At 39.4% G+C, this 16,219-nt stretch overlaps 1 protein-coding gene across 1 annotated transcript in view; it reads right to left on the minus strand.

Annotated features, from left to right (window-relative positions):
• Positions 1 to 1,568: 1,568 nt before the first annotated feature.
• ptch1 (patched 1) overlaps positions 1,569 to 16,219 on the minus strand; it is a 67,520-nt gene continuing 52,869 nt past the window's right edge. Inside the window, exons 18-24 of the mRNA XM_067983194.1 lie at positions 13,450 to 13,730; positions 10,266 to 10,403; positions 8,806 to 8,948; positions 5,390 to 5,489; positions 3,759 to 4,013; positions 2,389 to 2,916; positions 1,569 to 2,021 (exon numbers count right to left, since the gene is read on the minus strand). Of these exons, the coding sequence (XP_067839295.1) occupies positions 2,389 to 2,916; positions 3,759 to 4,013; positions 5,390 to 5,489; positions 8,806 to 8,948; positions 10,266 to 10,403; positions 13,450 to 13,730 (1,445 nt within the window). The 3' untranslated portion in view covers positions 1,569 to 2,021. The remainder of the gene's footprint in view (positions 2,022 to 2,388; positions 2,917 to 3,758; positions 4,014 to 5,389; positions 5,490 to 8,805; positions 8,949 to 10,265; positions 10,404 to 13,449; positions 13,731 to 16,219) is intronic.

Consider the following 16,219-nt stretch of genomic DNA (forward strand, 5'->3'; position numbering starts at 1 on the left):
CTATGGCAGCTGAAGTTAGTTCCAATTAACACCATACAGTTTTTGTTGTGGATTCTGGATGATCTCAGGTCAATCCACCACAAGTGCCACATTGAAGTCTGTTGCTGAGTGTCACACGTTTCTATGCCAGAAAGTAAACTGTTTTTTTTATTAAAAAAAGTAGGCAATTAGGGTTAACCCTTAGTGTACTAACGGCAGTAGCTTATTTTAACATTTGAAACAGAAGACATAACTCAACTTATTTGCTACGTGATACAATTTGGCATCATCTGTAACTTCAACAGTAACAAGACTGTTGCAAAGAAGCACAAGGGAAAAAAATGTCACAAGATTCAATAGAGGTAATTTTGACTTTGGGCGTTAGTGTAAAACAGGCGATATCAGATCGGACACCCGTTACACACCTCTCCCGATTTTCCTTCCATAAAGGATCCAATATCGCCTCATTTTACACTATCGCCCAAAGGTGGAATTACCCCAATCTTTCAATATTGAACATCAAAAAAAAAACTTAAAAACAGCTCTCTGAAATATTTGTAATGAACATGTTATTGTATTTGTATGGAATTCCTCTGTGTGTTATTTTAATGCACCTGACCACACATTTATTTTAAATGGATTAACAAATGCAGTAAAATGATGCACAGATGAATTTCATGTGAATGCTTGTTTGTTACAAATATCACTGAAAGCAATTTCATCCCATTGATGGCCAACTTATTCACAACCAGGACAAAAACAAAACCTTAGTACGGCATCAGGACAGTCATTAATGGACAATTGCAGTTCAATCTCAGATGTTATTTAGGTTTTGGAACATCCAATGGAAAGAAAGAACTTATGTAGCGCCTTTCACAACCTCAGGATGCCCCAAAGTACTTTACAGTCAATGAAGTACTTTTGAAGTGTAGTTACAGTTATAATGTAGGAACTCTATAGTTTTTCCATATAATACATTTTATATATGTAAAAAGCATATACTTAAGGCTGCTCCTGAAAGATTCAGAGCTTGCAAGCCCACCTGGATTGAGTAGTGATGCCGAACATGTGTAGTAGCAGATGAGTTTAACATTAACATAAACCAGTGTTATAAAGAGACAGTTTTTTTCCCTCTATATATTTACAAATAAAGATGGGATTGGATTTAAGCCTCCCCATCACAAGTTTACTTGGCTGGATGTATGTTTATACAAATATACAAACGTATGCTAAAGAGAACAACGTATGAGCTTAATGGTGGGTCATTTTCAAAAATGCATTCTATTTAGATTGACAATAAATAAATAAAGAAAAATAAAAAAAGACTGTCTCTTTGTTAGTCTGACAAATTGCAGATACAGCTTATCATTGGAGGGGGTCAATAAATATACACACTAAGGGTTAAATTAAAACAACACCGACATGTATAATACACAGCAAAAGAGTCAAACAACTAAAACTAACAAGGTCATAAAGATTAACGTGCTTTTCTTCATATCTGATCATTTTAAGAACCACGCATAGCGTGTTTGAAAGTTAACAGTAAATTTTTATACTACCACAGGGTTGTGATATGCAAAATTAAAATATTTTAACAAAATGTGTACCTTTACAAAAAAAAATCCTATCACATGAGCAATATTTGCATAGAATAATTATACAAGTAAATTATACAATATTTCAAGCAGCAGCAACATATGCTGACATTTATGACTAGATTAAGCGTAAATGTGGCACAGATACACAGATCAATGTACATAACGTATGGATCACACAATATTGTTCCCAATTCATTCACAGGAGTTTTACAACTCCTAAAATTATACTACTTTACATTGTACATCTGTATAATACATATGTGTACATCCTTTAAATATTTTAGAGAAGAAATATTTAACAAATAATACAATAGATTAACAGTTACAGTAAACTGTTTTCCCAGTTCAGGATCGCCTGTATTTATAGCCTGGAGCTTCAAGGATCAGACTATGCAAATGAAGGGTTTTCCCATCTTTGGCCATCTGTGCATCATAAATTCCATACTGGAAAGGGTAAAAGAAAGCAAAGCTATTAGGAATGGATATTAAGAAAGTTTTCCGTAATTCATTTCAGGTTGTTGTTTTTAAAATAACATTCATATAAGGACTATGAAAGTATTTGCACATTACATAAAACACACACTAACTACAGTTTCCATAGTTGTCATCTTTCTAAATCCAAATATGACTCAACACAAAATGTAACTTGTGAAGTAACATAATTACATCAATATGTAATTTTCTACCTGTTAGAAGAAACTTCGGCAATTTTTTTTCCTCTTCTACTTAGCCCAAAGAATTTGACAGATCAACATTTCATAATATTTCTAACAGTATTGCATCTTTCATTGAATTTCCCAAGGAAACTTACCTAATTTGTTCTGTTCCCATTGCTCTGTGTTTCACATTCAACGTCCTGCAACTCTAAAACTTCCACCTTTGAGTCCCTTCTTTCATAACGTGCATCAAAAGGCACATGAGGATCGACAAATGCTCCTTCATCAGTTTCACTGTACCCCTCATAATGTGGATACCCTCCAAATACATTTTGGTTGGGTATGGGAGGATGCACAGCAACAGTAACTGAGGCTGTGGCAGTCACAGTAGTGATAGGCTGGCAGTATGTCGGCGCTGAAGCACCAGTGGCAGTGAATGCTGGGTTCCTAGTCTTATGAGAACGGGATCTATGACTTGAACGATCCCTATTGCCGAGTCTGGAATGCCCTTCATGAGCAGTTTCAAAAGCGTCCATGCGCGGTCTGTAAGGAGGCGGTCGAAACCCTTCTCTTGCCTCCGAGCTGTGGTCCCTACAATTCCTCCAGGGTTGCTGGTGTTTAGCATCCTGTTGAGGAGGTGGCCTTGGTCTTGGCCGATGGAATCTGGAATCTGGCTGGACAACCTGTAAATAAGATGAACTATCAATATTGTACATATTCAAAGTAATTTACTATTACTCTGCAGTATAACTTGGTAAACAAATTACAATACAACTTATTTAATTTAAAATATTTTTATGGGCTATATATGGACAAAAGTCAGGCAGAATGTGTTGACCCCAAAAGGTATTAAGTAGAATAAATAACCAGGGATGGTCATTAAAGTAGCAGTATAAATAGGTTCAAGAAACAACTCAATTCATTTCTAGAGAGAGAGAAGGGATTATGGTGAGAAAGCAGGGTTGAGACTACCAAAAAGGGATGGGCTTTTTGGATCTAATGGCCCTTTCCTTCCTAAAGATTCTTCTATTGTCATGTTAAAATTCATGTTAGCACGGAAGCTGTCCCTGATCACTATGGAATTTTGTTTCTGGAATCACACAAGTGCCATAGGCTAAACACATGTACAGAAACCACATCAGGTGGTGAATAGACATGTGGTTGTCTAGGTCTTGTCCAACTTTTTTTTAGGGGGAGGAATATGAAGGGATGAATTTAATACATAATCATTAGGAAGCACTATTATTGTTTATAGAGGTAGGAAATTACATCTGCTGTGGAATTGACTGAAATTGTATTTGTAGCTGTGATATATCCATGTTAGATGACAATATAGGATGTGCTACTGTCTAAGGTCTTGCACCAAACATTTCAAATAACAATGCATTGCCATAAAGGTCAAATAATTAGAACACCCCTGTTGTTGGTACATCATTTTAGCTGAAAGTAAAGCGATGATAGCTAAAAGAAAATGTTGAAGCTTTAAATATTGACGAAAGTTTTTTTAAAAATTGGCTTCACTTACTGTGGACCTGGGAAAGACAGGATTCTCAGTTGCTTCCACCATGATTTGATGGGCTGGTGCAGCAGAGCTAGGATTGGATGCATAGTGCTGAAGTTCTTCACTGATCCCGGAAATTGTAGTCTGTGAGCTGTATTCAGAATCTGAAGAATCAGATCCATTATTCCCTTGCTCAGGGTGAACTGCAAACCTCACAACTCGAGGTGGTGGCTCCGGTGATGGAGTAGGCAACCGGGTTCTCCCATCAAAAGGTGAAACCTATTGACCAAATGTGTGAAGAGTAATTAGATTCACCTAGAGTTCATCTCACCGTTACTAGTCAGATGCAGTCAGTTGAAACACCTGGTGTGGCATCATTTTTTTCACATTGGGTACTGAGGTAATTTGGTCAGTTACATGGCTCTTTGCAGAACAGCACCTTTGTCCGGAGATAATACTGTGCACAAGTACCATGTTCACCATGGTCATAGAATAATAGGATGTCTTTTATGACTTTAGCTAGGGCCGTTTCAGCACTATGAAATGATTGGAATCTGGGCTGGATGGATTTAAAAAGGGAGTTATAGGAGAGATGAGTATGGAAATGAGGCGGCAACATGCTTGAGGAACTTATTAGAGCAGAAAGGGTGGTCAGAGATGGAGTAGTAGCTAAGGACAGATAAATCGAGGGCGGGTTCTTTTGAGTAGGGGATGATGACGGCAGTTTTGAAGGGGCGAGGGAGGGTGCCAGAGGAAAGGGAACTGTTAACAATGTTGGTTGTCAAAGAGGCCAATAGGGGTAGCTGAGTGAGCAGGAATAGAATAGGGAGGGGATCAAGGGAGCAGCAAGTGGGTCTTATGGAAGAAATTATTTTGGAAAGGGAAAGGGGACAGATGGGGGAGAAACTGCAAAGTGCCAAGGGTTCAGGGCTGGAATAGCTGAGAGATGTTGTGGGCATAGAGGGAGAGGAAGGGGAAGAATTACCAAAGGCAGCTGCATAGATAGTCTGGATCTTAGAGACAAACAAATCCATGAACTCTTCTCACTTGGAATTGGAATTGGAAGTGAGCAAGCACAGGGGAAGAAAAGGGGATTTCAGGAGGCAATTAGCAGAGGAGCCTAGGGTTGACCCTGCCAACCCCCCACCCCCCTCCCAGCACCACCTCAGGATGATCTAGGGAGTGGTTTTGGCTAACGAGAGCAAGGCACGATAAAGCTTGACATGGTGAAGCCAAGTCTGGCAACTGATGCAAGACCAGTTATGTGCCAAGTATGCTTGAGTTTGCACCCCTCCGACTTTTATATCAAGGACAGGGTAGCTAACCGAAGTTTTTATTTTCTCCTCTTCTTGGCAGTCCCAGCTACTGCTGGCCCCTGATTTTCAAATCCATCGTTTATTCATGACTGCACTATCTGGCTTCCTGGTGACCCACGTTTTTATAGAATAAATTCACCAATCCTGTGCTCCCAACTTCGTGCTTTAAGGGTGCGTGGGTCAGAGATAGGGGTACAACACTGTAGTGCTGGTTCTGACTCTGCTCCCTTCAAACCTGGCTCTGTTGAGAATACTGAATTGGTGAATTTATCCTCATACTCCACTAAGAACTTTTTAAAATCCAAATACTGTAGATTCATGAAAAAATGAAAAACATACCTCGGGATATGGTCCAAAGTATGAAAGAAGAACCGGAAGTAGCACTAATCCATTGAGAACACCCAGAACAGTTAAAATAGCCAGGACTGCAAAGAAGTACCTGCAACAGTTGCAAAGAGTGGTGTAATTATTTTCAAGGAGCTCCTTATTTATGTCAAACTAATTAAATTTTAAAAATCATTTACAACACAAACCTTAGTTTAAATACAGATTCATAGAAGATAATGCAGCAATCCTTTACCTTTTACATCAGTGAGGCTACATCCCACAACAACAGTTAGTTGACCAAAAAAAAAGAAGAGTGTGTTAGTTTGTTAATTTTATTGACAAACACATAGTATGGACTGTTATTCATGGATAGTTTGTTACACACACAGAAAAATATGGAACGTGAACTGAATGACTGAACAGGCCCATACAACATGCACAATGAAAGGGGCCCCATTACCTTAACCCCAGTAGAAGCAAACAAATGAAGTAAAGGGTGCAGAATTTAAACAATTTAGTCTAGAGGCAGGAGAAGGAAAGTCTCAGGCAGCTAATCCACTGTGAAATGCTGCTGCATCTCACAACAGAATCACTAATTAAATCTCTAGTGTATCAAGTAGGCTTCCTCTCACAACACTAATCAAAACTTTCTGCCTACAGTCCTCAGAGATGCTGGGTTTTAGTTTTACTAAATAGCTCAAATTGCAATCCTTTATAAAGCATGAACCAGCATTCTGCTATAAAATGCTGCCAGTTCTATAGCAGATTCTAGCATTGTATTTGATAAGAGCACTTCACAATAGCATCACTGCACTGCAAACTAAATCTTTTGTAGTACAATTTAGCATCTATGAATACTCTTGTTTTGCGTCAACCATTTCAAACATAAAAGCTAGAATGCTGGTGAAAAAGGAAAAGCGTCCAAGTGGTTGTCCATTCCCACCATTCAAGGCTATGGACTGGGAGTCTTCATGAATACCAAGGTAAGCTTTTAACCATAAGAGAAGGTCTTACTAGTTGGTATTCAACACAGCTGGGACTCAGACTAAACTTATGGACACATTTATGAGTAATGACTTTTAAGGGCTTAACCTTGGGTAAGTTTTTAATGGACATGCACAAGTAAAAGATCAATCTATTATCTCGTTGTGTAGCAGTACAGCACACAGTTACCGTCACTATGTCCAAACACACTTTAATTTTTTTTATATAAATGCATTACTTTGAGCAGCAACAAATATCTGCTTGTTTTTTTTATTTTTAAATTCACAACGACATCCATGAGTGATTTCATTAGCAAAATACAGATATTTTCATTACTATCTAATATAAACTATCAAATGTTCATATCATGCAATATATTCATATATTATAGAGCCATTTGTATCTATCTGCCTCACATTAGTATAAACATAAAGGTATTTTACGTCTGATCACTTCAGATATATTGCATTTGTTAAGTTGCCTTAGTCATTTGGCTTTCTGGCTCCCCTCTCTATTTTTGTCAGCTATGCAGGGGCTATTCTTAGGCCCCACCCCCAGCACTGCAACAAAATCCCGTGTTTATTTTATACCTTACTTACCTAAACAGGCACAGACCAAGCTACATTCTGCCGCAAAAACAGTAAAATGAGACAAAGTCACAAAACCCAACAGGCTGCTCTCTTTAAAATAAATAAACTACACAAAATAAGCAATGTATCCATTTAATTTGGTAGTTAAAAACCAGGCTCCAGCTCCCTAGTTGGCTCAGTTAAGGAACTGAGCCTTACAGACCATGTTTGATCTCTGGTCTGTGTTGGGTTAGCTGATCTCAGCCAGGAGCAGCAGTTGGGAATGGGAAACATTGGCCAGAGATCCCACTCTTGATCACTATCTAATGACCCCTGAGGGAAAGTTGTGTGTGGGGTTCCCGGGTAGAGGACAGGATCAGGTCTTATGTGATACCCTCCATAGTCGAATAGCCTTCTGACACTCAATGTCTATGCTCACACATGAAAAATTACCACTTGTGTGAGGCACTGGACAGCACCTGTGGATCCACATGTTAGCATCAGTCCGTGTCTTCAGGAGAGCAGGGGAGAAAATTGGAATAAGAGGGCTAGGTCACATCCTAGCTCAGCTAAAGAGGACTGAGATGCAGACTTCAGGGACCCAGCATTTAAAAAAAAAGGTGTTTTCTGTGCACTAGCAATTGCTGAAAGCATTGGACTGCGTGCAAGGGAACTTCTAAAATATGTTAGATCGCATGCGTGGAGTTTTCGTGCAGGGCATCGACACTCTGCAGTCAACTATGGAGCGTGTAGTTACCTCAATGGTCATTGCAGCTGAGCCATCCCTGAAAAAGTCTGTCACCAGTTAAAGCATCTCTCAAGGATAATCACACTGGAGCCATGCAGGCTCTGGGCTCCTCTTGGACAGGCTGGGAGACTGAGTGGATAAGGGATTCATTCAAATTACGGACTGCCACAGCCTGGTAGCAGGAATAGAACATGATGCCATCTCTCATGATGACACTTTTGTATGCTTGTGACTCCCTGACCAATGCCTGCCCCAGTAATGAAGTCATCGGAGCCTGATTTACATATTTAAAGAAGGACCCCATTGCTTTCTGGCCAATAACCCTCTTGCCTGCTCGGAAGAGCGGATTAAGATCGCAACCCACGGGAAAGCAGTGGGATTGGTGCGGGTATGCCGCATAGACCAATTTAACTGCCTGTACAACCAGGGTTAAAGTTGGCCCTGATATGCTTGTGTGCACATAGGGGTAAGTTTGCATATGGAAGCAGGATCTGAGGGACTGAAAACAGAAAGCACAATAATTAGGGCAATTTTCAGTTTCCTTTTTAAATGTATAATAAGGATAAAAAGAAAAGACTTCCATAGAAACAAATAAGGGGAAATTTTGTCTTGAAATGGAAGCAGTAATACAGATGCAGTACTGATCTGACACTGAAGGGACATATTGGTTCATTGATGCTTCTTTTCTTTTACCCCCTCAACTCCTTCAAGCTTGAGCTTCAGTTTTTGTTGTGCATCTATAACTTCTGTATCTTATACTCTTAAAATGAGGATACTTTGATATAATGTTATGTCGCAACACAGCACATAAAAGTTATGATCAATCAATCATTAATTTCCCACTGTTAGAATTATAAAGCACAACTGCCTTGGTCTTTAGGATAGAGTTAACAGCAAATGGGGTAAAATAGTCTCAATCAGTAATCGTCATGCACACATTAGTAAAAAGTGTTTTATTCAATGAATTACCAGAAAATAAAGCTTTAGATTAAAAAGTAATTAAAAAGTAAACACCACCGACAAAACAATGTAAGATTAAAAAGAAATGGCCGTGCAGCTCAAAATGCACGTGGACAGTGAAAAACAGAACTTCTGATACCAATGATGAAAACAGGGCAGCTTCTTACCTGACAATGAAGTCAAATTCAGACCCAGCAAGCATGAGAACTCCAAGAAGAGTTGATACAGCCCCATCTAGCACAGGTGCAAACATGTGCTCCAGTGCAAGAACTGCCCGGCGATTCTTGTCTCCAATGGCTGTTAAAAATGCCTAAAGGCGATAAGATCAATGCAATCAGACCCTGTGTTTACTGAAGGAAGTTCATAACATCAAACCTGTAAAGCACTACCCTACAGTTCACCAGCTGTTTTGATTATAACAAACAGACTAAATATTGCAGATTCTTTTTAACCAAGCAAGCAAAAATGCCTACTCTTTATTTAACAATTTTTAATGCAAGCAAAGTGGGATATCCAAGGATCTAAAAATAGAGGGGTTGAAATTACACCATTTTGCGGGGGTTTCTGCAGATCTTCCTCTGTAGTTACGGCAGATGATTGAGAGAACCTTTACATAAGTTCAACCCCAGGGTCTTTATATATAACAACGCAGAGCATTTATAGAATAGGTATTTCAGATGAGAAAAAAAAGAGGGCCGCCAAACAGGGGATATACTTTTTTACTAGTGGTTACCCACATTGTTGCTCCTCAAATCCTCCACCATGTAAAGCTTTACTTTTTCTCGATGTAAAATATACCAAGCATTATTTAAATCTACTGCTATTTGTGATTTCACAGTGACACATAATGGTTTTCTTATGGTCATTATAGATGCCTTTAACTTTGAAGTTTATTTTCAAAAATGTTGTCGGAAGCTTCACTGGGAGAGTTAGGGTACTGGAGCAGCAAGTTTCAAAGGGCTAAATGGCCTTTTCTCATCCTTGTCTGTTCCTATGTAGAACATGTGTTTGAACGGTCAGGTCATACTGAATTGATTACATGCCAATAGACTCATATACTCCTGGAAGTGCCATATGAGCAAATACACAACAACTGCACCAATTTGTTAACCAGAATAGTGATTTTTTTTTTTGATAAAGTATGCATTTAAACAAGTCCCATTTAGTGCCGGTGTAGGTAGGGCATTATTTCATGATTTATTATTAGTACAAAATATATTTAATAAATTTTTTCAAAGATGGACTCCCTCCAGGCATGTCTCCTGATGTTTGCTGCTACATAATCGCAAATATGATGCTTTCTATCCAAGTTGTATGCAGCTTCAGCACTGCTCTACATCACAGTTGTGATCAAATTAAAATATCAATTCATTATCAGGACATAACCATAAAAATCTTTTGCCTTGTACCTACATGAGTTAAACCATGACCACTAACTGTTCTATTTACAATTTCTACATGTAATTAATGTAAACAATCAAATCTTGCCTCATACATCTTTGAGTACTCAAATCTTGAAAATATAGTTGTGCTGTTTTTCTCAGAGTGGTCTGTAGGAAAGGTGTATGCATTTCTTGCATTCCACTTTCACAAAAGGAAAAAAGTGAATGAAGGACATTTTACATACCAGAGCAACGTGAACGGTGAATTCCACCCCTATGCCAACAGAGGCAATGAGGATCACAACAGGAACTGCACTCAGTTTTATCCCAATGAGGCCCATCATTCCAAAAAGTTCCACAGTCATCAGTGCCAGGACTAATACCTAAATGGGGTTAAAACAAACCATCACCATCTCCAATAAGAGAGAGTCTAACCACCTCCCCTTGAAATTCAATGGCATTACATCGCCGAATCCTCCACCATCAAAATCCTGGGGGTCACCACTGACCAGAAACTTAACTGGACCAGCCAGATAAATACTGTGGCTACAAGAGCAGGTCAGAGACTGGGTATTCTGTGGTGAGTGACTCACCACCTGACTCCCCAAAGCCTTTCCACCATCTACAAGGCACAAGTCAGGAGTGTGATGGAATACTCTCCACTTGCCTGGATGAGTGCAGCTCCAACAGCACTCAAGAAGCTCGACACCATCCACAACAAAGCAGCCCGCTTGATTGGCACCCTATCCACTACCCTAAACATTCACTCCCTTCACCACCGGCACACCGTGGCTGCAGTGTGTACCATCTACAAAATGCACTGCAGCAACTCGCCAAGGCTTCTTCGACAGCACCTCCCAAACCCACGACCTCTACCTCCTAGAAGGGCAAGGGCAGTAGGCACATGGTAACAACACCACCTGCACGTTCCCCTCCAAGTCACACACCATCCTGACTTGGAAATATATCGCCGTTCCTTTATCGTTGCTGGGTCAAAATCCGTAGCGGTTCAAGAAGGCGGCTCACCACCACCTTCTTAAGGGCAATTAGGGATGGGCAATAAATGCTGGCCTTGCCAGCGACGCCCACATCCCATGAACAAATAAAAAAAACTAATTATATCAAAATAAGTTAACTTGCTATGATAGAGAAAAAAACAAAACTAATTTTGCCATTTGAAAGGGTGTATCTTTTTACAACAATGAAGACACGTACAGATTTATTTCTGGGTTCTCCAAAAAGAAAAACAATCAATTTTAAAAATATAAGTTGAAACTGGTCCAGTAAGAAACAAAGGGCAGCAATAACTCCACTTTTCTATTAGTTAAAACCTATTACTTTGTGTTTGACAGGTACTGATGGAATTCTCTACATGAAGCAGCTGGACACCCCCTAACATTGTAAACATTAACGATTTGAAATATTTGCTAATGCTCACAGTGAGCATTAGCAAATATTTCAAATTTCTCTCATTCAACAACAACAACTTGCATTTATCTAGCACCTTTAATCCAAGGCACTTCACAGAAATGTAATCAAACAAAAACTGCCATTGAGCCAAAGAAGGAGATATTAGGAGAGGTGACTAAAAGATTGGTTTTAAGGAGGGTCTTAAAAGGAAGAGAGAGCGGTAGAAAGGTTTAGGAAGGGAATTCCAGAGCTTAGGGGCTAGACGGCTGAAAGCACGAATGCCAATGATTGGGTGAAGGGAGTGGGGGATTCGTAAGAGGACAGAGTTGGAGGAATGCAGAGTTCTCGGAAAGTTGTAGGGCTGGAGAAGGTTACAGAGTAGGAAGGGGCGAGGCCATGAAGGGATTTGTACACGAGGATGAGAATTTTAAATGAGGCATTGGTGGACCGGGACCCGGTGTAAGTCAGTGAGCATAAGGGTGATGGGTGAGTGGGATGGTGTGGGTTAGGATACAGGCAGCAGAGCTTTGGATGAGCTGAAGTTTATGGCGGGGGAGGATGAAAGACCGGCCAGGAGAGCATTGGAATGGTTCAGTCTGGAGTTGACAAAAGCAGATGGGCTGAGGCAGGGGCAGAGACGGGTGATATTACTGAGGTGGATGTAGACGGTCTTTGTGATGCAGAGGATATGGAGTCGGAAGCTCAGCTCAGGGTCAACTAGGATGGCGAGATTGTGAGCCTGTTGTCGTCAGTGTACACGTGCAAACTGACGTCATGTCTTCGGATAATGTCGCTGAAGGGCAGCATATAGATGAGGAATAGGAGGGGACCAATGATAGATCCTTGGGGAACTCCAGAGGTAATGATGCAAGGAAGAGAAGACATTGCAGGAGATTCTCTGGCTATGACTGGACAGGTAAGAGTGGAACCAGGAGAGAGCAGTCCCACTCAGCTGGAGAACGGAGGAGAGGCGTTGGAGAAAGATGCTATGGCCGACCGTGAGAGGTTGAGAAGGACAAGGAGGGATAGTGCATCATGGTCACAGTCACAGAGGATGAAATTTGTGACTTTGATCAGAGCTGTTTCAGTGTTGTGGCAGGGGCAGAAGCCTGATTGGAGAGGTTCAGAAAGAAAGCTGGATTATTCTGAATAGTTTTGCAGAAATCCGTAGTAAGTGAAGATGACTCTGGGGTAGGCCAAAAGCCTCAAGACTAAATGCTGATGAGTGTCAGATTACAGGGGCCTCTTCATTTCTTAAAAAAACTGAAGGATTGGCCTGGCAGCAGTTTAAATTAAACAATTAAATTTGAGGTGAAGTCATTTGACTTTTTTTCATCTAGCTGTAAAAACTTTTCAAAAAAATATGCTAGTAGCACCAACTGATAAGGTTTACACAGAGTCTAAATGATGTTCTGCAATGAAACACAGAAACCAAAAGCAAAATATTTTTCTTTCGGGTTCTGACCAAGCAACCTATGTAAAATGGATCTGTGGTGTCTGATGTGAAAAAGCTTTAAGTTTTAATGAAATTTGAACTAATATCCTAAATCACTTGAACACTCCATCCAACAAAACATGTCGCAGACTAAACAATTCTCTTCATAATACATGTTTACTTACACAAAGTTTGCAATTGAGTCTCAGTTAATTGGTTCACATCTGGTATTATTTTGAACAACTTCTAATGTTTTGTGCAATTTTACTCTTACTCTGAAATTAGTCAAACCAAGAGCAACAGTATCTTGCACGATTTTTGTGACAAACATTTAGGTAAGTCATCTAAAGGAATATAAAGTTTTTTTCCTTCAAATTCTTGCAAAACTTGAAACTAACTTATAGTTTTTTTTCCCCACTGTTTAAATTTTCACTGTCGTCATCTTTCCAAGCCGAATAAACATTTCATGAATGATGTCACAGGCATACCCCACTAGAGGCCCAGACATAAACAAAACCTTCCCGACTAAAGAAAGAGCTATACCAAAAGGAATTCAGCAGCAACAAAGCTCCTTGTAAACTTACAATGATCCCAGCCGTCCACGGGTTCAGGAGGAAAAGGGCACACACCAGAAAAGTGCAAGCCAAGACCACGCTGATGGCGAGCAGCAACCAATGTCGGAGTCCAACGTATTGTTCCCAAAAAAGAAACGGGTATCCGTTTGGATAACTGGCAACTCCTTGGTTGGTAAAATTACTGCAGATATTTCTGACTTTTTCAATAGCCTCCACAAAGTCTGATGTCTCACGCAGTCCATTGAGGTAGAAAGGAAACTGGGCATATTCAATGGGCTCAGCTGCTGGAACTAAACATAAAATAAACCAGTTTATTTTACAAACTACTATCTTCATTTTATATATACATTGTGTAATTGGGAATTATTCATAAGTAGATTTAGTCTGTTATTGTATATCAGAATTACTGAATAAAGAAAAGTTTCTTAAACCTACAATGATATTGCTGATCCAATGGCTCAGACCAGGAAGATCCCAGGTTCAATCCCTGGCCTGTGCTGAGTGTGTTGATCTTAGCCATGCAGCAGCAGGGGTGTTGCAATTGGCAGCAAAGCTCCTGGGCTGGAGAAGGGAAAAATCAGCCACAATTTTGCTCCTGACATCACCCACTTATTCCTGCTGGAAGTGCCCACGTGTTGAGGCTCAGCATGGACAGAATTAGGCTTGGCTGTGGTGTTCACCACATTGGATAGCCTGCAGGTATTCACTGTGAAAGGCTCACACATAAATAATGATCACTTTAATGGGAATTATACTCCAATGAAGAGTCAGCACCTCCAGGAGGAGAATAATCAGAATGGGAGTGAAATTCAACTTTGGCAGGGGCGCAAAATGGGCAGTAGCTGATTAGGAAGAGGAAATCAGGTGGGGTGTATCACGGGCAGTCGATCCACAACTGCCAGTTTTGCACCCCCGCCAAAGTTGAATTTCACCCCCAATATTTCTTTTTTAATCAGAAGTACTATGCCAACCAGATTGCTGTAGTAAATGTAACAACTTTTATTTTGTTATTAGATAAAATATTAAAACTATAGAGGAAAACTTTTCATTTAATGAAGATATCTGTGTAGTCCCAAAAAAATGAAAAATAGAATAAATAACCTGTCAATTGGAATTGAAGATTAATACAAAAAGCATTCTGTTATAACTTTTTCCCCAAAGAACTACAATATACTGAACAGCTAACTAATCATACTATAAGAAAAGGGTTTCGTGCCAGTAAAATCATTCATTTTATCCATGTCCAAATTAATGTTGCACATAATGGCCTAATTTAGTTGGAAAGCAATTCAGCGAATACCTACACTACAATCACAATATTCTGTAACTTATCTACAGAACCACCATTTGAATCCAGATTAGAAGTTTACATCTGGGTGGCCTCAGTGGCATAAAAGCTAAAGAATATTCAGACCTAATTAACTGGTGAAACTAAGTTTGATCATACAATATGACAATGAAAGCTTTGTCTAAATTCAAAATGTAAAATCTCTACATGTATAGGTCTAACTGTATTGCCTTTCCTTTATTTTAAATGCAAGACTTTACCAAAAAAAATTCCCAACAAAACCAGCATTTAGTTCTTGCTGCTGTGTGTTCCAGACCCTGCAGGGTCATTCAACTGACTTGCTAAACATGATTTGCCCTATTATAATCTCAACTATAAATTTTCATTAAGACAAGACTTGGCTGGCTGCCACCAGGCTCCAGGGTTTGGAATACAGTGAAGCTTCATTATCCAATCACATTTTGAGAAGCCCACTCCGTAGACCAATAACCTCAACTAGCAGGCAGTCACATAACTGAAACCTGAATGGAAATTAAATCAATCCAAGTTCCCTCCTTGAGACATAAAGGACCCCCTCCCTGGCCAATACTCTACAGAATTATTGTGATGAAGCACAGGTGTGCAACAACGCACATACTGGTATCATATCATTGACTAATGGGTACGGAAAACCCTTTGCAGTTTGTGGAGGAAGTAAAATATGCTCTTTTTCTGCAGGAAATAAAATGAATTCTAGAATACATGTATAATATTTTCCCTAACCTCACAGCTAGCTTTCTTTTTGTATTGGGGAGAAGGGTTATATAGAACTTCAGCTATATTTTTAAAATGAACTCAGCTTTTTTAGCGTGTGTTTAGCTGTAGGTAATGGTATGAAAATGGTTCCTGTAGTACTGTATTTCTGTATAATCATTTTAATTAATCCAAGTATAATAGATATTGTATTGCATTTATTGTACTATTGTTGAGAATGTAAAGTATTTAAAAAAAGAATGCTGTACTTGAAAAAACTTCTGAGTTTTTATGTCATTTTCCACAGTTCCAAGCTTCAACAAGGCTTACATATTTCTATAGTCAAATGCATATTATGGATTTTTTAGCAGTAATTAGTGTGACTGATACAATTCTAGAAATTCATTAATGAATCTGCAGTATAATGTAAATTACAACTAATGATCTTAAAATTGTTTTTTTTTAAACTGATTCCACTGATAAAATCCTTTATTTTTCCACTTAGGAGTATTTTTAAAAATGAATTTCGCACCAATTCTCACCTTTAAAACAAGAATTCTCCCTGGTCCCAAGGATCCTGAGATGAGTGGGTGTGACACCATCACGCACGTTCCGTACATACTCATCAAGTAACAAGTGCAATGATATCAACAGCACAAAGTGGTAAGTAAAATCGGGCAGGGTGTAAAACGGGTGGCTGATCCGATCCCGGCAGTTTCCCGCTGGGCAGGTTAGGTTAAAATTATCCCTGTGATCCTC

Source organism: Heptranchias perlo, chromosome 4, assembly GCF_035084215.1.
Source record: "Heptranchias perlo isolate sHepPer1 chromosome 4, sHepPer1.hap1, whole genome shotgun sequence".
NCBI lineage: Eukaryota > Metazoa > Chordata > Chondrichthyes > Hexanchiformes > Hexanchidae > Heptranchias > Heptranchias perlo.